Below are 22,044 nucleotides of genomic sequence, written 5' to 3'. Positions count from 1 at the left end.
AAAAAAGTGGAAAGGATGATGATGTTAGAGGTGCTTGGCAAGAGCATGATTGGCATATCAAATAATTAAGAGAGGCCCGTGGGAAAACTGAGTCAGTCCTCGAATACTTTTGCCAAAACGGTCCTCTTGATGATTGAAAGGACCCTTTCTGAGCATGCTGCGAAAGTCATCTGTGAACTGAAGGTAGCTATTCTATTGGGTGATTCAATGACTTAAAAAAAAAAAAATTACAACTCCCCAAATCAACGCCTCTTCTCTCTTCTAAGAATTCACATACAGTTGGAATCATAACCCACATGTTATTAGTCAAAAGATAAACTAGGCTTATGTTTATAATTTTTTAGAATTGTTTTTCAAGGTAAAGTTCTAATCAAATCCCCTCTTCTCCATCCTTTGAAATTTGGGTCCTTGTTTTAAATGACTTAATTTTTTTCACGTTTTTTTTTCAATTGAGGTAACTCTGGTTTATAACATTATATAAATTTCAGGAGTGTAGACTACATTGTCTTCACCACTCAAACACTAATTCCCATCCATCACCGCACACGTGTGCCCTATCACCCCTGTCGCCCTCCTCCCTCCCCCCGCCCCCTCTGGTAACCACCAATCCAATTTCTGTGTGTGTGTGTGTATTTGTTGTTTTCATCTTCCACTTATGAGTGAAATCATAGCCGTCTGAAGGTACACTTCTGCAGGGATTCTCTAGAACACTCCTGCCCGATATGGTTAGAATGAGACATGACAGCTGCCATATCAGGCATGAACAGAGAGCCTGAGAGCAGGAGGCAGGAGAGAGCGCCTGCTGTGGCCGGGTCAGGGAAGGATTCCCTGGAGGAGACAAAGGAGACTTTTCTGCTACAGTGCCGGGGATTCAGAAGACCCTGGAACAAAGTCTATTGGTTAGCGGAAGTAAAAAGTCAATCAATTCCTAAGACCCTGGGTCTGGTCTTTGAAGCCACCATGATCCGGCTTTCTAGTATTAGGGTCCATTTTCAAAAGCATAGCGTGATTATAGGGAACATGAGTTACATCTCTCCTTTGCAGAGAACTTCGATGTTTTAATTTTATATTGTGGCAGAACAAGTAAAATTCTGGATAGGGAAGTGGCTAAGTACTCAAGCCCCAGAGACTGGCTGACCAGAAGCTGAATTCTGGCTCTATCACTCACGGCTCTGACCCTGATTAGGTTACTGATCCACCTGAGAACTGGGGAAAACAGTACCCACCTCCCAGGGCTGACATGAGGATTAATTGGTGATGACGCTCACAGGGGCTCAGCTCAGTGCCTGGGCAAGCACAAAGCACTCAACCAATATTTGACAAGTCTTTGAAGATTCCGACAGTTACAAAAATTATTTCATTTCTCTGGGAGAGTGTTCACAAGGACAACACATAACCCATGGAGATGTTTTCTTCATCTCATCTTTTTGTTTCCTTCCTTATTAAAATTTTATTCATGGACAAAATTAAAAAGCACACAGAAGGTTCTATAAAATCATACCACAAAGACTCCAAATTAATTTATAAGCCCCAGGACTCTTACTGGTATATTGGTAAGAACAGCTTATTACTGACTAAGGCTGGCTGTGTGCAATTTCTGGCACTTCCAATGTCTCCCATTCAAGACAGCATTTTGGAATATGAGTGTTAAGAGCGATGCTATTATGGTGATTGATTTACAAAAGAGAATGATATGCATATTTGCTCTAGTGTTAATTTATAACACAGCTCATGCATGACCATGACACAGCAAGATACCCCACTATTTAGGACACCTGGTGAAAGACCGCAGCTGGCTCTAGCCAACCTTGACGAGTCCCAGTACCTCCAAGGAAAGGTCCCTTTCCTCCAAGGAAACTCAGTGACAAATATTTTACTCCAATGGGGGCAGCCCAGTGGAGCAGCTGTTAAGTTTGCATGTTCTGCTTTGGTGGCCCACGGTTTGCCAGTTCGGATTCTGGGTGCAGACATACTTGTCAAGCCATGCTGCTGCAGGCATCCCACATATGGGTGGGCAAAGATGTTAGCTCAGAGCCAGTCTTCCTCAACAAAAAGAGGAGGATTGGCGCAGATGTTAGCTCAGGGCTAATCTTCCTCAAGAAAATAAAAAGGAAACACAAAATAGGTTTATAGAGAGAGTAGGTTCTGACACCAGTAGTGTTGCACTTATGTGTTCACGTGGATATTTGTACCCATGTGTAGTCATGCGTCTCTTCACTTGGTCTGGCTCCCTTCTTTAGCAGACACTGCTTGCAAATCATGCATCCTCATATGATTAGCATAGTACCGTGGACACAGGAAGAACAAGTGTTCCCCGAGGCGGGATTTCATGTCGACTGTAAGCAAGCATGTGGTCATCCAATTCCTTTCCAGTCTGAACATTCTGGTTCCATTCTCCCTTCTACATGGATTTCAAAGGTGTGGTTACCTAGGGCAGGCCACGGCACACGCTCTAGTTTTTTTGGTAAACTTCTGTTTTGGGTACTGTGTGGGGATTCTCTAGTTCTAGTGTCCTCATATAGCTTTCTCAGGGGTCAGCCCAGTGGCACAGCGGTTCAGTGCGCACGTTCCACATCTCGGCGGCCCGGGGTTCGCTGGTTCGGATCCCGGGTGTGGACATGGCACTGCTTGGCAAGCCATGCTGTGGTAGGCGTCCCACGTATAAAGTAGAGGAAGATGGGCATGGATGTTAGCTCAGGGCCAGTCTTCCTCAGCAAAAAGAGGAGGATTGGCAGTAGTTAGCTCAGGGCTAATCTTCCCCAAAAAAACCAAACCAAACCAAACAAACAAAATAGCTTTTTCACCATGTGTATCAGTTTATCCAGCTTTATCCCTTTTCTTAAATAATTGTACATTGTTTTCCTCATTGGTCTACGTTGTTTTAAATTAACCTATTCCATGTCAGAATTATTCAAAAAAACACCCAAATATAGGATTAGTGTTTCCTTGCTGCAAGATACGTTTGTGTTTCTGAAAACTGAAACGTTAAGAAATCCATAATTATTCTCTCTCAATTCAAACCATACTATCAACACACATTTGTATTTCCTTAATGTGGTGAAGTAGGAAAGTCAGCACAGGCACTGTAGGGGCATAATTATGTCATTAAAATGATAATAGCCTGGGCCTAATGAAGTGTTTTATATACACATTTATAATGGATTCAATTAATACCAACAGAATATTTGAGATAACTGTCAGTTAAAATATTCTAACCATTTCCATTCTCTCTTTTCCCACAGGGAAAGTGCCCCCATTCCCAGACCCAAGGCTGTTAAGCCCATATTAAGGCTGTCATGTGAAGACCTGGACCACCTCGTACCTCAGAGAGTGCCTTGCATGGCAGCAATCTCCTCAAAGAGAGGATGCTTTCATAGCCAGGGTGCCACACAAATCCTTCATCTTATCACCATCAAAAGGGCTCTAAGTTTCTGAAATCTTGTTCTCAAAGGCATAAAAAACTGGCCAGTTAACTATTAACCAGAGTCATCATTGTAAGGTGAGATAATTTACCATCTGATAAAGCTGATCTATAAACAGAGGCTCTTCTCCCCACTGAAAGCCTCACTGTACTTATTTGAAATGCATTACAACTTGTGATGGACACACGAGAGAGCCTGTTATTCATTTCCCCATCGAGGCCCATACATTCCTTGATGGTCTTCCGGCACTTTCATTCCCAGGCCACCGGACCCGAGTTCAGTGAGAGGAAAAACCGAAGTCACTTTTAGTTTGTATGAAGACATGCAGCTAAGAGCATACTATTTGCTGTAATAACACATTACCTGCTAAGAACAATAATAGCCACCATTTACGGAGGGCTCACCATGTGCCAGGCACCGTATAGAGTACATTATGCCCATTACCTCATTTACCAGCAAAGCAGTTCCTAATGTTCAAGGCGCTAACCTCCATTCATTTTCATTAATGAGCATCATGGAAGCAAGAGACACAACACAGAGCTCAGAGCTGGAGGCTACAGCATCCAAAGTAACTCATTTATTAGAACACAGAGAATAAGAATACAATGCGGATGGAGAGAAAGCAAAGGGCACGACATCTTTCTAAGTGATTGAGCAGCCTTTCCTCTCTGCAGGTCACCCTGGACTTCCAAGCAACAGGCAAACCTGATCACATTTCCTCCCATCCCAGCAATGCCCACTCCCCTCATCTATTCCTGCTCTGTTCACTGACTCTATTGAGAGAAACCAAGGAGCTTACAATCGGACAGGACCAGAAGAAGAGAACCAAAAGCAAAGCCGCAAACATCACGTTGAAGCCTGATGATCCACCTACCTCGTCTTCATGACACTCAAATTGGTACATCCAAAAATTCTCCATCCTTCTGAGTGCTCCTTGGGCAGGAGGGCCAGCTCCAGTGCATCCACTCGTGAGCTGAGGCTAACTCCTGACCTCAGTGCCTGTCTGGCGGATCGTTTCCAGTGGTGTTAGGTACCCAAGTCAATAATGCAACTTGTAACAGGAGATGTGACCACCTCCCAGGGGGTCCAACCCACCCACGTTAACCCCTCGGTGCCCGAATGGACCGTGTAGTCGTGCGTCACTGGTTGAGCATCATCACCTGATGTTTTCTGAGAGGGGCTGGCTTGCCCCTTCTGGCAGTGATGCCTACTATTTCTGGGGAAAATAAACTTGGTTCTGAGGTGCTACCAGAAACTTTCACACGCTGTAAACTTTGCTACGTTTATAGAACCTGTGAAAAAAGCATCCAGCTCATGTGGAAAGAAGGGGCGGGAGCTGGGAAAAAGATGCTCTCTCCGGACCTGCGTCAAAATGCACCTGGGCACATGTTGAGAGTTTAGAGAACATTGTGGCCAGCCAGGACCTGGACCTCTGGGGGCACAGGATGCTGGAAGTGGACCCTCCCACCTCTTCCTGTTCACTTTAACATTCGTGCACTGCAATCTGAATAAGGGGGAGATGGCAAGCCAAGTATACAGACACAGAAAAGAAAGCTGCCCCCAAGGCCAGCATGGTTTGACCCAAAGGAACAGGTAAATCCAAATTGGGTTCAAGAGCTGGACCATGTCCACTGGTCCTCAGCAGACGAGAGGAAGGTCAAGACAAATACAAGTGGAACTGAACTGGAGGGGGCTCATGGAAACAGAGGCAGGAGACAGACAGACCTCCCAGGGTCAATGTACCTCTTAACAAGCCATGGCAATGGGGAAGGACATGGATGCATGGAAGCTGAAAGGCATAGAACATCCAAGAGACTCATCATGATAGACGCCTTCAGCCTTCTTTCTCACCAAACCCTTTATCAGACATGCTCACTGGTCTCTGAATCCACCTGTTTAGTTAACAAGCTGTGATAGGGTCAAAAGGCAGAAAAGAGAAGCAAAGGCCCTGAATGATCCACAGCTGGAAAAGCCACCCATGCTGGTCAACGGTTTCCTGTGCTGTGGACAACTCTGCAGGCCAGGGTGGGGAACAGGTTCAGAGAGACGGCGTCCTTGGGCGCTTCTCGCTCCCTCCTTGCTTGTTCTTGCGTTTCTGACCACTCCTGCTGGCAGACAGATTGCACCTACTATAATCCGGGTCAGGCTGATGTCCCCATTCAAGAAAGCCCTTCTCAAAATGGTGAGCAGCGCAGGAGGTATCCCTTCCTAATTTATAGCACTGGGCATCTCTCAAAACACTTTCTTCTTTCCATTAACTATTTAAAAGATAGAAAATCTCTGGCTGTTGATTCACAAGTGTCCAGATTGCACACTCCCTACCACTTACCTCTCCCCAGTTCATGGGTGAAGCCATTTTCCCCACTATCACTCTTAAAAATTGCTTTGGTTTGGATTCATGAACCACTCAGGACAGGCTGAAACCATCAGAACCTTCATTGCTGCTGTGGGAAGCTTGTAATTTTTTCAGTTATTAACCAGAGAACCACCATCACACATAAGACTTAAAATCACCAGACTACAAAGAAAACCACTAGGCCTTCTGGAAAGTTATAGAAAGCCTCTACACATAGTGTCCTGTTGGCACAACAGAATTCAGAATTCTTTCCCTGGCTCTCTTATTTTCATTCTTTCCTTCCTTTACTGTTCAATCTGCAATTGAAACCTGCTTAATCATTCACCGCTGCCTTCTCCATGCCTCATCAATAATGGATAACACCTGCGACGGAAAACTTGGCCCACAGCAAGAAGGTGGTTGAGATGGAGACATAAAGAATAGGATCCACACTCCACCCCCGGGGGAGAAATCAAGGCACCAAGATGATAGGCAGCCTCAAGGTCTGGTTTCCTGCATGGTTCTCTCAGCACCAACGAGACCTTTCAACTCTGTGCCTCTCAACCCTTTTTGCATCACGGCACATAGAGAAATGATAACGTTCGTACAATACGTTGGGTCAACCGGAGGGGATCTGGAGGCTGCCAGGGATGAAGGCAGCATGCCTGGCAGCCCAGGTGACCCTCATCCCCAAAGTCCAGGGGGCTCATCAGCATACTGGTTGAAAAGTTCTGCCTTAACTTATTATACTTGACAAAAAATTCTTTTGACACCAGCAGTCCCTTGAGAACAGTTAGAATCCTTTCACTTATGAAGAACCCACGTGGACATGATCGTTGCTTCAGGACAATCCCTCTTCTTCCCCTTTTCCACAGGCCCTCATGAGTCTCAGCTTTCTCTGACATTCCTGTCTGCCTCACACACCCATTCCCTTCTTCACCACTTCGGCTTCATTCTCTGTCAGTCACTTCAGGATCTGTAGATCTGCCTATTTTCAGTTAGACAACAAAACAAATAAGCCTAGGAGTTGGTAATGGCTGGCAAGGTCAGCTAGGGGTGGACAAGGCCAAGAGCTGCTGCGTCCTCAGGTTTTAAGCCCAACAGCTCTTTGCTGGCATGAGGTAGTAACAGATACCCAGTGTGGTGGGCAGACTTCTCAGATGGCCCCTGGGATCCCCACCTCCTGGTATTCAGACCCTTGTGCAATCCCCTCCCTGGGGAGACAGTGTGGGCTAATGACTTACTCTAAGCAATAAAATGTAGCAAAGGTCATGGAATGTCACCGTGTGACTGGGTTACAAAAGGCTGTGACTTCCATCTTGCTATCAGACCCTGCGGCCTTCTTGTCTTGCACACTTCATTAAGCAAGCTGCCATGTAGGAGACTGCGCATATGGGAAAGACTCAAGGATGCCTCTGGCCATTAGTCAGTTGGGAACTGACACCTTCAATCCAACAGCGTGTGAGGAGCTAAATCCCGCCAACAAGCACATGAGCTTGGGGGTCTTTCCCCATAGAGCCTTAAGATGACTACAGGCCACTGACACCCTGACTGCAGTCTCTGAGAGACCCTAAAGCAGAGGACCAGCTAAGCCATGCCAGATTCCTGACCACAGAAACTGTGAGATAATCAATGTGGCTTGTTTTATGACACTAATTTCTGGGGCAATTTGTTATGCAGCACTAGACAGCTAAGACACTAAATAAGCCTTCATACAAAAGACTCAAGAGCAGAGGAGGCTTGGAGGTCTGGCTGAGGGCTCAACAAAGGACTGGCCCACAGTACATGACAAGCTCTGCACAGGTAGGGCCTGTGTCTATTTTCGCCAGGGCCTGTATCTCAGTTTCTGCTATACCCCTGGGGTCTGGCACACTGCCTGATTTGTAGGAGGAACCTGAAAATATGTGTTGAATGAGTAGATGATAAATTGAGAGAGATTCTTCAATTTGTGACTAGGGATAGTAGTTGCAACTCATTCTGGTTCACTGACAAAATGAAGATTAGTGTAGCTTTGTGGCCAGGCCCTCTCTTATTCACAGACAACATCCTATATGTAGCTGGTGCTCCATTAAACACAAAAGTGTTAGCAGGGGAACAACTATAGTCATGTGGCATTTAATGACGGGGATACATTCTGAGAAACGCGTCTTTAGGTGACTTTGTTGTGTGAACATCATACAGTGTGCTCACACAAACCTACATGGTACAGCCTACTACAAACCTAGGCTATATGGTACTAATCTTATGGGATCCCGTCCTATATGTGGTCCGTCACTGACTGAAATGTTAAGTGGCAAATGACTGTATAAGAATTCAATGTAATCACTTTATAGTACTTTGCATGGCAGATGGTTGAGAACATGTTTATTCCTTTGATATCATTCATTTGTCTAAGGAGAGGTTTCCTATCTGTTTCTGAAGTGGGCTTGGTGAAACACACTGGGCTCATTTATTCCGTCCTGGCAGCAGATCTTTTGCTTCTAAGGCTATGCTTCTGGATAAGCTTCCGGGATGTTGACCTAGAGGGTGTGCCCACCCTCTTTTTCTAGACAGTCTGATCCATAAACAAGGTGGTCTTAGAGCCGACACTTGGACATATATACTCCTTCATAGCAGGCCAGGAGAACACTCTGAGTAAGCATGACTGGAGTCTAGTTCTTTTCAGGCCACAAATGGGATAGAAAGGAGCTAACTATTCTAGGACAATCTTCCCTGCTCCTCCACCCACCAAGAATACATCTATTCCAGCCAGGAATTGATTGGGGAAATCAGGCCCCCACAAAACATATATTCATCCTAAAGTCTGTCTACTTGATTTTGGATCCCATTTCAACTCCATCTCTTGCTATCTAGGTCCTCAAAAAACTATGGCTGACCAGAACTCCCTGTGGAGGTGTGGATCAGCAAGAGGAAACCTCTCAGTCCAAAATAGCTTAACAGGAATCCTTCACGAAAACGCAGTCCTTCGGCAGCAAAACGGTTCTTCTCACTTGCCCTTGTAAGCTTGACAACACAACCGCAAAGTCAACAGGAAAAGATGCTGCTAACAAGTCTTAATGAATTAGCATGTGCACTTGACCTTGATCAATAGTTTCCTAGCAACAGTCAAAAAAAAACAATCCATGTAGGCTGATGCTGAATTCAAGGCAGGGGGAAAGGGAGAGAGGACAGGGAGGAGGTGACGTCAAGGAAATCAAGGCCCAGATGAAGCCAGGATGTTTCTCCATCCTTGTTACATCATCTTTCTCAAAATTAAAAAAAAAAAAGGTGGGCACAAAAGTGCACACGATCAGGGCAGGTGTTAACATCAAGCCCTCACTTCCTGGGACCTTCTTCTCAGCAGGAGAGTGGCTGGTTTCTGACTAAGAAGTGTTAGTGCTGAAATGGTTTCGGCCTCAAAATACTTTGTCTAGTTGGTCTCTGGAACTGGGGATGCCAATAAAAGGCAAGTGTGACCTGAAGGGGCTGGTGCATGTTGCCATTACCACAGATCAGCAGTTTAGTCTGACTTAATCAGACCAGTCCTGGCAAAGAAGGCTGATTATAGAGTGCTGCATAAGGTGGACACGGAGACCCCAGGTCATTCAGAATGCCTGACCAGGATGGAAGGCACCATGAGGGCCTGGGAGGGATCTGAGTGCTGGGGGAAAGCAAAGGGAAACACCAGCCCGGAGCAGGTGCAGAAGCTAACTCCCTCTCATTCACAGTTTGCCAATGACAATCCTCAATTTAAGTGAGCTTTGACCTACTAAGGCAACTAAGTACCCCAAACTTGTGATTCTTATTTCAAATTTCCATAGAGGACTCTACGTCTGCAAAACCATTTTCTCTAAGTCATCCTGGGAAATAAATCTGATAAATCATTTTACTGATGAGGACTCTGAAGCCGAGGAAGAAGGCAGATGACCAACTCAAGGTAACTGCAGCAGGTCAACTGTAGGGCGAAGATTTACATGTAATGAAGACTTAAGGAGCATCAACTTTGTGTGACTTGCTCTGAGATATGAGCGGAGAAGACACTATGCCTGCAATAGTCTGACAGTGAATAATAGAGGCAACAGGCTAGTGCATGTGGGACAAGTAGAAAATAAGACAGTAAAGAATTAAGTGTTAAACGGTAGTCTGCAGTTGAAGACAGTGATTAACAATTTTGACAGGGCCTCAGAAATATTGATGCCAAGACCCGACCTCCAGAGAATCTAATCAGGACTTTTGGAATCCTGGAATCTGTTTAAAAAGTGGGCCCCTGACTGTATTGAATGGGAATGCGATCTGCATGTAGGTGAGAGCCAGAGGGTAAGAAGTGTGGCATGGAGGCATGTCTGGACAAACAGAAGTAGATTTGGAACTGCTAAGTTCAAGGTCAATGAGTAAGGTTAGCCCAGGCCATGGAGGGTGGGGTTGGGTCTTTACATGTCGAAGAAGCCATTTGGTCTTAGTTCAGTGGGGTCTGCCTAGTCATGCCTGGAATTTACTAGGAAATTACTTCCTGGGAGAACCTCTTTGCTTTTGCCCAAGACAAGGGAAATTAGATGTCCAGGCTGATTTGCCCTCAAAAGCTCTGTGAAATGTGTCAAAGATGGTGACCAGCAGGCTGAGGCCTCTGAGTCACATAATCCAGCTATATGTAGCTCTTCTGTCTGGGAAACTGAGGCCAAAATGCCTAGCCGAGCTCCAAATCTCCTTGCATCCATTACCAGCCTTAGTTGGTTAGTTTCTGGTGTCCACTGGCAGGGTCTGACCAATGAAAGAGCTCAACTAGGCATGCCAAGCAGGCAGGGCAGTCGAGTGTCTGTTGTATCAATATGTGATACAGCAGGAGAGAAAAACTGGCAGTGGAATTCTTCAGGAAAGTGAGCTGGCCTTTGTTGAAATAAAACAACATCCTCTCTACGGCTGCTCTCAAGAAAGTGGCCAGTGAAAGTTGTGTTTCAAAGCAAAAGGATTGAGAAACTACATTTTGCATTAAAAACATGTCACCAATTACACATGTAATGGGAGTATTTCTCATTTTGGAGATGATCCCATTTATAGATAAATTACATTTCATAATTCCCCAGGACTACATGGGCCCGGGATTTAACTGCATTATATATGGAATTCAATTCTCTATGATATATCTGTTTCTCTCCCTGCACCTTCCCCTCCTCCCTTATGCAGTCCCAGCCCACTTATCAGAAAATATCGAGAGTGTACAGTTGGAGGAGCTGACACCATTTTTCTTAAGACTCCTGGGAAGTTTTTTGAGCCCCAACTTATTAAGCGAGCACATCAGACACCCAAACCGTGACCCTGTGTGCTGCATTTCTCTCTGGAAGGTGATAAAATTCCCTCTGGCTAAATCATCCATTTCCTTCCCTGCTGCTTGTCCCATCACTTCTGGGCAGTTTCACATTTACTCCGGCTAGTGACACGACCCATTTAAAAAAGTTGAGAAAGATTCCTCTTGGGAGAGGGGTCAGGTGAAGAGAAAAAATTGGAGCCTGGGGGTTAACAAAATCAATCTTTCCCAACACTTACTTTCATTCCAAGGAGCAAAAAGGAATTGGAGACCTTGCCTCCTGCTGGGCAGATCATCAGACAAGTTTGCTTGGGTGATTCCAATACGGCAATGGTCTGATGTCCGTGGGGAGACACCTGCCCTGGCCTGCAAATGGGGCCTGCCTGGAGCTGAACTGACAGGTGAAACTCTAAAGCGAGTTAAAAAAAAAAAAAAAGAAAACACCAGAGAGAATGCTTCAAATCCAGGAGGACAGGGTAAAAACAGACATTCTCCTACCTCCTTTTGTTTTTTTCATGATTGAAATGATTTGCTCTCCAAAAGGGATTTCAAGGTCAAGCCTTTTCATTTTGAAGTTGTAACAGGAAGATCATCACATCTTTAAGAAAATTACCCCAGTCATATCAGGTCCTCAAAATTCATAGAACAATGGCTCATTTTTTGTTATCGACAACCAAATTCTGTTACTTAGGGCATTACTTCCCATGGGCAGGGGCACGACAATCTACTGCTGATCCTAAGTTGCAGAATGGGCCATTAAATGTACTCTGGTAAAGGAAGGCCTCTTGAAAACATTTCATTTTTAAAGCAAAAGCCATTAACCTAAATAAGTATAAAGCCTGAGCAGCAATCAGTGCATCCACATTCGACCTCAGCGAGCATCCTTCCCACGGCAGTTATTAGCATCCTTGCTGCTCTCCTTCCCACATATGTTCAGTGGTTTCCAAACTCTAAGCCCATTATCAAGCCCACAGCTCCTGAACGCTTCAGGTTTTTCATTGTCAAGGTGCAAATCCACTTACCAATTAGGGTTGTTCACCTTGAGGAGTATAGCCCCCGTCTTGACCTACTTTTCACTTCTTTCCTCTGATGTGTGACCGTAAGCCAGATGGAAGTGTGCATGCTTAATACATACACAAACAGCATGTAATTAAAATGAAAAGCCTAGAACACTTATCACCATATAACATAGTTAATAAAGCAATCATTTTCTATAAATTGTGCACATAATATACAGAAGTGTTTGCCTTCTCTATTTTTTCAAGGAAACTAATAATGAGATAATCTCTTTGTACAGTGAGTGATCTCTGAATAATGAGTCCAACTCTTTTATATTTTTTAACTTAAGGCTAAAAAATACACTATAGTTTTAAAAGTCAAACAATACGGCTTGTGGAAAAACTGAAGTCCTCTTGCCTACTCCTCCCCTCCCCATGGTCCCATTCCCAAGTCGTGAGCATTTCTTCTGGTATTTCCATATTCATAAAAAGCGTATTTTACATGCCCTCACCTTGATTTTTCAGTTTTAGATATTAATTCCTGGCTTCTACCATAAAAGACTAGGATTTATCTTTTGAGACTGCACCTTCCTCAACCTCTCAATGTTACAATTTTTGGTTAATCAACATTCACCGTTTGTATTCTGCAGACTGTGCACATGCGGAGACGCACGCATATGATGATTGCATTTCTTGCCTGTATAACCATTGTTTTTAGTGAGGTAAATAACTGCATTGTTTTCCCATTTGCTTAGTTTTCTGTGGACTGATCAATAATTTATGCAAAACTCTCCTAAAACAATCCAAGATTCCTCTCAGTAAAAACATGTTAGGAAATCTGTCCTTTCCACCCTTTCTGGAAGCCTCCTACGTGGAGCCCTCAAAGCTCCCATCCACACTGCACTGGTTGCTCCCCTGGCCTTCTACACAGCTGTCATCTGGGCTCTCCTCCCCCGTCACCCCGGGGAGTCCCTTTGTCTCTTTCCCCTGCTGGACCCCCTGTTCCTCAGACCTCGCATCTTCTTTCTTGATTTACGCCATTTTGGGGAGCAATCCTCTAGCAGGTCCCTGAGAAAGGTTGCATGCAAGGTAACTTTTCTGGGACCCTGCATATCTGAAACATCTTTATTTCACCTTCACACTTATTTGGAAATCAGACTGAGCGTAGGCCTCCCAATCTCCAGTGTTGCTTCAGAGAAGCACAACACCATTGTGATCCCTGAGCACCGGTAACCTGTTTTTACCTCTCTGAGACCCTGCAGGGTCTTCTGTTTCTCCCTTCTGCTCTGAAACTTCTGTGGGGTCTTGTTTATTTCATTGTTCTAGGTACCCAGTGGAATCTTTTCATCAGGAAATTCTCATGTCCTTTGGTTCTAGGAAACAGTCTTTCATAATTTCTCCCCCCATTTTATCTATATTTTTACTACTTTAACCCTTTTGTCTTAACTCTTATACTTTCTTGAAGAATCTCTACTTTATCCTCAAACCTTCCTATTGAAGTTTATTTGAATTTTAAATTTCTGTTGTCATATTTCTTCGTTTGAGTTTTTTTCTAAGAATGTTCTCCTTTTAAATGGCATCCTATTCTAATTTAATGGCTTCCTTATCATCTCCCTTTCTGAGGATATTGAGTGTAAGTGTTTTATAGTTTTTCTCCCGCTCTGAGCCTTGCCTTTATTTCTCCAAGTTTCTTTTTCTATTTGTGTGCCTTTGTCTTTCATATTAGAGACCTTCTTCAAATGTCTGGTGATCCTCAGCTATACAATCATATTTAAGAGTGGGTCACCAAAAGGCCTCTAGGAAGATCCGTGGGTGGCAGTAACCTTCACTGTGGGGTGATTAGGTGAGGACCCAGGTGTTACGCTGGGAAATCCCCCAACATCAGTATCTGTAGGTATTTTCTCTTGGGGCTGTTTCCTCAGAGGGGCCTGGGGGCTGGGGGTGGGTGGGTTCTAAGCCTGGCTGCATGGGCTGGAGAAGGGACCTGGAATTTAATGTCTCCTGTAACAGACTTTCAAATAATGGTGTTTTTTTTTTAACCACACTCCCATACTCCTGGTATCTGGTATCTCAAATTCCTGAGCCTTTCTTGGGGTCCACAGCACAAAGCCTCACAGACAACTTGGCAGAGGAGAGAAAACAGAAAGCTCATCAGAGTATTATTAGTCAGAATCGAACAGGCTATCTTGTGGTAACAAACTACCCCCAAATCCCCACAGCTTAAAACAACAAAGGATGATTCATCTCTCACCCACAGTACACGTCCACAGGGTTGGTAGCCCTGCTCATCACAGGCACTTGGGACCCATGCTGACAGAGGCTCTGCCATCTTGTGACACGGCCCTAACATAGGCTTCAGAGGAGGAAGCATGCTTTGAGCTGCTCCTGCCTAGAAGTAGCAACAAGCTTCACTGCTCCCATTTCACTGGCTATGCCTAACTTCCAGGGGATGAGGAAGTGCAGAGCGGTCCTCCCTGTGCTTGAAAGAAGAGGACAATGGGAAATACTGGGGAGCACTAACGTCTCCCACAGCCAGTCATCACCTTGGTGTTGCAAAATTTTGTTGTTTTCATCTGCTGCTGTTTCCTCTGTCTCTTGGTGCTTGTGGTTTTCCATATTTTTATTATTTTACTGTCATTTTAGTGTAGCTTTAGGAGGGAGCAGAGATAAACACCATTTCAAGCTGCACAACACACCACTCCAAGTAGCCAAAACCCTCCATTTACGCTGAGTCCCTGCCACCACCCTTCTCTGATTCTCCCATGACTGCTCCCTACTCAGAATGATTCTGTTGCCTACAGAGACATCGGTGGGCTGTGGAACCTTTCAGAACTGGTCACTCATTAATGATATTTTTCAAGAAGTGGGTTGGGAGATAGTTTTCAAATATACCTGGAAAAGAGAAACTCTTTACTAGAAGCAATGCACTGCATTTTTTTCAAATTTTCAGAAAACAATTACTTTCACTCAGTGCTGAGCATCTAGGACGTGTTCGCTAAGTTCTTGCTAATGAGCAATCCTATCTTCAGGTGCTGTACAGCTCACCAGCCAACAAATGCCAATTTGCTCCAAGTGAAGAGAAAAAGGCTAAAGCTTTGAGGGATTTAAAGGTAGTGTTAGAAGCAGATTTAGCTATCAGCCATTATGGCTGGCAAGTGGTAATACAGGTGTTTGTTTACCTCCTTCGATTTGTTTCACTGTACTTTCAGAGCGTGCCATTTTGAGAAGGCACTGCTTTTGTAATAAGAATTCCAGGGCCACTCCTCCAGGTCTGCCGACCATCATCACAGTAGGACAGCCCCTTTGGTTAAAACCGTATCTGTGCTAATAAAAGATGTAGTTAAGTCTCAAATCCACAGATCTTACGTGGGGAAACTGCCCACATGATCTTTTACACACTTAAGAATCACACAGAGAATTTATGAAACAAAACAAGGCAACAGCCCCCTCCCAGAAAAAAACCTACCAAAGCACAAAACCCAGATCACTGGGCCCCACCTTAGGTCTTCTGATTTGGAAAGGAAAGGCAGTAATTTGTATTTTTAACAAGTACCTCCCAGACAGACTTCAGATCACATTGCTTTTAACACATTGTGGTACTTTTCCATTTTCTACAACAGCATACATGAAATGAGCATTCGGTAAATATTTTTTGATGTTGAGGTAGAAATCAGCAGAATGTATATGCTTCTATTTCTTCCCCTATAATACCATCAAAGAGGTAGCAAATGAAAGTCTTTCCTATAAATATGGCATGACAGATGAAATACAACCCACCAATTCAAATGGCTTAAAAATGACTGGAGGGAATATTTTAACGCACAGGTTTCGGTTTTGCTTTGTATTAACTATTCATAATCCAGTAAGCCCTGCTCACCAATTTCTTAGCATTAAGCTGAATTTCTGACAGTACAGGTTTCTAAAGCATCATTCAATATTCTATAATTAATTCTACTCTTTGAATGAAACATCAAGCAAGAGGATTAAGTTGTTCTCCTAGTTCAAATGAAGAAAACCCAGCCCCCAGCCCTAGTGAAGGCTGTGCTTTGGGTTCACTGTCATGCTTCAGGGACGACATGGTTAAGCCGGACATTTCAAGGAGCTGGTGCCCATGAGAAAGCTGAAGGAAGTGACCAGCATCTGGACCAAATGCTCCTGCAGCTTCTTCTCTGATGGCTTTCCAAGTTTCTAAAAGGATGTAGAACTTGGCCTCTTGCCAGCTCCCTACTTTTGAAAACCTTTGCAAATGCTTGGTGCAATCCCTCCGTCCAGGAGGAAATCTGGAGGGAGCTGGAGGTCATAGAGAATTCTCGATGTGAGCGCACCTGTTTTTAACCGTTTGAATGTGAAGCCTGGAAAACAGAGGAGAGATTACAGAGCATCGCTGACCCATTGCTGCCCCCTTGCTGGGGAGCACGCAGATCCTTTCTCGACCAGTGTCCAACCTTTCCTTAAGGGTGCCAGCGACTTAATCAGCTAACAGCAAAGTTGACTGTTACTAAAAGAGGAGGTGAATGACACCTCGCTGCCCTGCATAGCCCTTTACGTATAAGTAAAATGAACAAACAGCTTGCATTAATGGTTTCTCACTCCCAAAGATATACTGAGAAATAGCCTGGTGCAATCATAAAATACAGAATTAAATGAAATCGAATTTAACCTCTTGACCTTTCTTCTACTGCAAGCTCCCATTTTAAATGAAATTGCTTAAAAATTATTCAAGAGAATGGAAAAGTGAGCGTCAGTGTAGAAAGACACTATTTAGAGCCAGGTAGCGGGGGCAAAGGTTAGTCTTCTTGATTTATTTTGAATAGACTGTGACACCCACGCTTGCCACGTTATCAAATTTCTTGGGTATTTCAAAAATGGAAAATGTCGACGGGGCGCCAACAGCTTTCCGCACCTCTTCAGGAGGAAGCACAATTCAGTTTAAAACGCAAATTTGTCTTTTGTAAAGTGAGAAGGACGCTCTGGGACGAACAGAAGTGAAAATTAAACACTTACTGAAACCAACCATGAAGCACTGGGTGAGTGAAAAAACTGGAGAAACCCCTGGAAGGACAGGGCTCAGGATTTCCTCCAAAGAGGCCACATGCCTGTCCCAAACCTTTACGCGCCTGCTTTAAGGCAGCGGTTCTCACTGTGGTCCTGGGACCAGCAGCACCAGCAGCACCTGGGAACTTGTTAGTGGCAATGCTGAACTTCCCCTGAGCCCCGTGAGCCTGGAAAACAGCGAAGGCTAAGGAAACCTCCCCACCTTTTGTGTTTGGGGAAACTGCCTACTGCAAAGAACCCACTTCCCCAGGCGACTTAGACAGGACCGGCCCCCCACCCCCAGTCCCCAAGGCTAGACACAGACCCTTCGAATTCCCATTCTTTGCCTCACAAATGACTGGCTGAACTGATTAATCAGAACAAAATGCTTGTTAAGCAGCCTTTGGTTAAGCTTCTCTCGTTCCTCCAGGTCCCTGAACTTTGGCCAGCCGACAACCCCTCCTCAACAGCCCCTCCGAGAACGGGCTGGTCTCAGGTTAAAACAGTCTCTCCTCTGCTTGACTGCATTATTCAAGCCACTCTTTCAACCCACTTCCTCACGTCTTGTTCTTTCTAGCCTTGTTTACTCCTCCCTAGAAAAGAAACCCCCTTTTTGCCCAAACCCGGAGACCTCCGCAGATCTTCCCGGCTGCGATTCCTCCGTGGCAATAGTCCTTCCCAATAAAGTCTCTCCTTACTCAATCAGTACCTGTTTTGTATTTGACGTTGGAAATACAAATTCTCAGGCCCCACCCCAGACCTTCTAAAGGAGAAACTAGGGGCGGGGGTTGGTGCGCCTAGAAATTAATTTCTGAACAGGCGCTCCGGGAACAGTTTGACCACAGATTGACAGCAGTCCCTCTAAGGGTCTGATAAGCTCGTTCAACACTTCAACTCCCTCCCACCTGCGTTTTACTCACAGGCGCTTAAGCTTAAACAGCTTAAGCGTAAGCTGTTTCTGAGGCTTACGGTGGACGTGTTTTTAGCGTCCCCAAAGATCATTTATCTCATAGTCATTTCCCAATGACAAACAAGGCCACACAGCACCTGTCTCCGCTCCTGGCCGTGCGTGGAGCTGAGCAAGCCCGAACCCGCTCATACTTACATCTCCATCCACCGGCCTCTGGTCATCACAATCCCTGGTGGGGCTAATGTCCTGGCGCATGACCCAGATGGGCTCTTTGGGCTCGTCGGGGGTGTAAGGCGAACGGATGGTCCTGGTTTTCACCTCCTCGATGGCCTCCTTGATGTCCTTGATGGCCAGGGAGATGGCATCCCTCTTCTCCTTGCTGTACCGCTGCACCGCCTCGCCGCCCACGGTGCCTGCAGCCCGCTGCTGCCCTGCCAGCGCCTGCAGCCCGGGGCTGTCGGGGCGGCCCCCGCCCGGGGTGGGGGCGCGCTCCAGGTCCTGTTCGGCCTCGGGCATGTCCTCGGCCGCCTTGTCAAGGCTCTGCGAGCTCATGCTCTGCTTGACCTCGGCCACGATCTGGTCGATGTCCTCCTCCTGCTCGTAGCTGTCCATGCGCGGGTAGGGCGCGAACTCGGCTTCCTTCTCGGGACTGTCGGACTCGCCGTCGGAGCGCTCATCATAGTGGTGCAGCCGCGCGCCCAGGGCCTCCTGGCGGTACGCGGCGGCCTCGTCGCGCTCCTGCTCGTACAGCCGCAGCCCGTCGCGCGCATCCAGCTCGGGAGCGTCCCCGATCTCCTCGTACACGTGCTCCTGGAGGCCCCCGTAGTCGGCGTAGGGCTCGGCGTAGGGCTCGTCCTCGCCGCGGTGAAAGAGCCGGTGCGTATACACGTAGCCTGAGTAGGCGGCGTTCATGGCCTCCTCGTGCTCCAGAGAGTGGAAGTGCAGGTGGTTGGGCAGCGCGCGGCGATGTGTGGCCTCGGCGTGCTCGGCCTCCGCCTGCTCCGTGTACTCCTCGGCCTCGGGCCGGTACTGCACGGCGTAGGCGCTCTCGTCCTCGGGGTCCTGCGCGCGCTCCGCCTCGTAGCCGTCGCGGGCCGCGGCGATCACGTCGCCCTCGGCCGTGTCCGTGTGGTTGTGGAAGCCGCTCTCCGTGCTGGCCGAGCGCGCCAGGCACTCCCCGCGCTCCTCCTCCTCCGGCTGGCCCGGCTGGGCGCCGAGGTCCTCGACGGCGCGCCCGCGCGCGGGGCGGCCCGCATAGTGCTGCTGCAGCTGCTCCTCCTCCACCTCGGGGCGCTCCAGGTCGGCCTCCACCGACTCGTTCACCTCCCCGCCTGCCGCCTCGTCGGTCACCTCCACCTCCGCGGCCCCCTCCAAGTGGTTCATGGTGGGCGTCGGGGACGGCTGGGAGAGAGGCTGGGCCGGCTCAGTGCGCTCTCATTTTGCTCCACCCGGCTGGAAAAGCAAGAAGGGGAGGAGCTGTTAGGTGGTTCAGACTGTAGTCATGAGCTGAGTACCAAGATAACCGTAAAAACAGCCGCTATTGATCCCTTCTGAATCTGGGTCAATTAAAAACTGATTGCAAATTTAAGCTCAGTCTGACAGCACATAGTTCATTTTCTTCGTAGCATGTATCGTAATTTGTAATTACATATCTGCTTGTTTCATTGCTTCCCGGCACTCTTCCTTCCCACCCCTCAGACTGAGACCCTCAGGAGCACGTTGTTCTCCATCATGCTTACTATTCAGCTTCCATCTCTGATGCTTATGAATAAAGAGTACTACTGAATTGAATAGGCCAATTGACACATTTTCCATCTGCTGAGGGATAAATCTCTCAAATTAAACTAGGATCCTAGATACTTTAGAAACGAGTCTTTAAATAAATTTCAAGGAAAAAAAATAATCTTGAAATGTTTTGAAGCCATTGCTGTCAATACAAATACGCAGCCGATCTGAGGGGGGCTGTCAACCATGAATGGCTTCACCTCCTGTCGTTGCTGGCTCTGTTACCTCAGACAAGTGGCTTAATTTTCTGGACCTCCGCTAGGAGACTGGACTCATTTCCTACAGCAGGATGTTAACAGCTCTTCCACAGGGAAAAAAGACTTCATGGTAAATAAGTTTGGGCAATATTGACTTAGAGTTGACTTTTTTTTTTTTTAAGATTTTATTTTTTCCTTTTTCTCCCCAAAACCCCCCCGGTACATAGTTGTGTATTTTCAGTTGTGGGTCCTTCCAGTTGTGGCATGTGGGATGCCGCCTCAGCATGGCTTGACAAGCGGTGCCATGTCTGAGGGCAGGATCCAAACCAGCGAAACCCCAGGCTGCCAAAGCAGAGCAGAGGAACCCAACCACTCGGCCGAAGGGCCAGTCCCTAGAGTTGACTTTTAATTGTGAGTATTCAAAGGAAGGGAGATACAGCATGCAGGGTTTCCCAAACTTGTTTCTAGGAAATGCTTTTTTTGTTGTTGTTGTTGAGGAAGATTGGCCCTGAGCTAACATCTGTGCCCGTCTTCCTCTCTTTTGTATGTGGGAGGTGGCCACAGCATGGCTTGATGAGTGGTGTGTAGGACTGCATCGGGGATTTGGCCCGGGTGCTTGCGAACTGGAGCCCGGGAACTTAACCACTATGCCACTGGGTGGTCCCTCTAGGAAACATGTTTGTCCTAGAGGCCAGAGTTCTGACAAATACACTTAAAGAAACACTGACTAGCCCACTTCCCATGTACACCCTGGATCTAAAATTCTGTCATTCTGTAAATTACCATTATAGCCAGAACTGCATAGTATGGTTAATTTCTTAAAAATATGGGTAGGTCTCTTTACCTATTTCCAGAGGAATTTGTAGCTAGAGAGAGAGATTTGGTTTTACCTCTCTCAATTCTTCTTATCACAAAATAGCTTTATAGCATAATCTGCGTCTAGTGTATGGAAATAAATACAAAGGATGTAAAGAACAACAACAACAAGCAGGGTCCCTATGATCTCAAGACACCTGTGGTAAATGGGGTCAACACTGTGTGCAGACTTTTCTCAGAGTGTTCTTTTGGGGAGCCCATGTTACAAACGAACAAAAGGGATGGGCAGTACACTGTTTAATGTAAAAGCAGAAAGCTCCTGGAGGACCAGCGCCATCTGATTGACTCTCTAATATGGGGATGCATTATATTCTACTCAGCTCCCCACAACAACCACAGCAATTTCCTTCAAGCACTATGACAATCCCAGTAGTCAAGGAGGCCATTTTGGAGGTACCAAGTTCACCTTCAAGCAAAGGATCATCTTTCCCCCATTCTTCGATGGAGACACCCCTGACTGACATACACTGGAGGAATGATGATGGATCCTTATTGCTTCCCTCCTTCCCAAGAGTCCCACTTTAGACCCAATTTCCTTTGAAAAATTGTGGCCTCCTTTTGTCAACCTCTTAGAACAGTGACTGTGGATGAGGTATAAGAAAGTTCTCCAAAAGTAAGTATGAGTCTCTATTCAGACTTGGATGGATGGTTAATGCTCTGAACAGAAGAGGCAAGGATTGGTGCTGAGGGCCCCCTGGTTAAGGGGCCTCCAGTGGATCATGGAAAATACAAAACAAAGATTCAATTCAATACGACACATGGACAAGAACAGCCTACCCATGTTTCCTTTATAAGGACTCTCTGGAAAAGACAACAGAGAATTAAAAACCACATTAATGTACAAATCTAAGTCTGATGAACATACAGCAAGTGTTCACAGAGAGGGAAACTAAGCATACTAAACACTTCTCCAGGTATTGTTACCGTACTGCGGTATGTCGGCTGTGTGCAAACAGTGTGAGAAATACGATAACAACCATCCAAGGCACTGAATGGCCAACAATTACCATAAACAGCTGCAGAACTGACCAAAACACTGTCTTCAGTGAAAATAGATTTTCTCGATGAAAATTTATTGATACATGTATTAAAAACAAAGTTTAGTTCGTTCTGGGTTAGAATTGTATTTGATGAGCACATGGGGCCCTCCCATAGAGCACTGACTGATTCAAAGGAAATGGGACTTCCATGCACGTGCATACACTA

General features: G+C 46.0%; 1 protein-coding gene across 7 annotated transcripts in view; it reads right to left on the bottom strand.

Moving 5' to 3' along the window:
- The window catches only part of APBA1 (amyloid beta precursor protein binding family A member 1), a 216,020-nt gene that overhangs the window by 45,844 nt on the left and 148,132 nt on the right, over nucleotides 1–22,044 (bottom strand). For all 7 annotated transcript variants that reach the window (XM_070248935.1, XM_023627241.2, XM_023627237.2 and 4 more), the window contains exon 2: nucleotides 18,176–19,432. In XM_070248935.1, the coding sequence (XP_070105036.1) occupies nucleotides 18,176–19,363 (1,188 nt within the window). In that variant the 5' untranslated portion in view covers nucleotides 19,364–19,432. The remainder of the gene's footprint in view (nucleotides 1–18,175; nucleotides 19,433–22,044) is intronic.

Source organism: Equus caballus, chromosome 23 (genome assembly GCF_041296265.1).
Source record: "Equus caballus isolate H_3958 breed thoroughbred chromosome 23, TB-T2T, whole genome shotgun sequence".
NCBI classification, from domain to species: Eukaryota; Metazoa; Chordata; class Mammalia; order Perissodactyla; family Equidae; genus Equus; species Equus caballus.
This window is presented reverse-complemented; position numbering and strand designations above follow the sequence as displayed.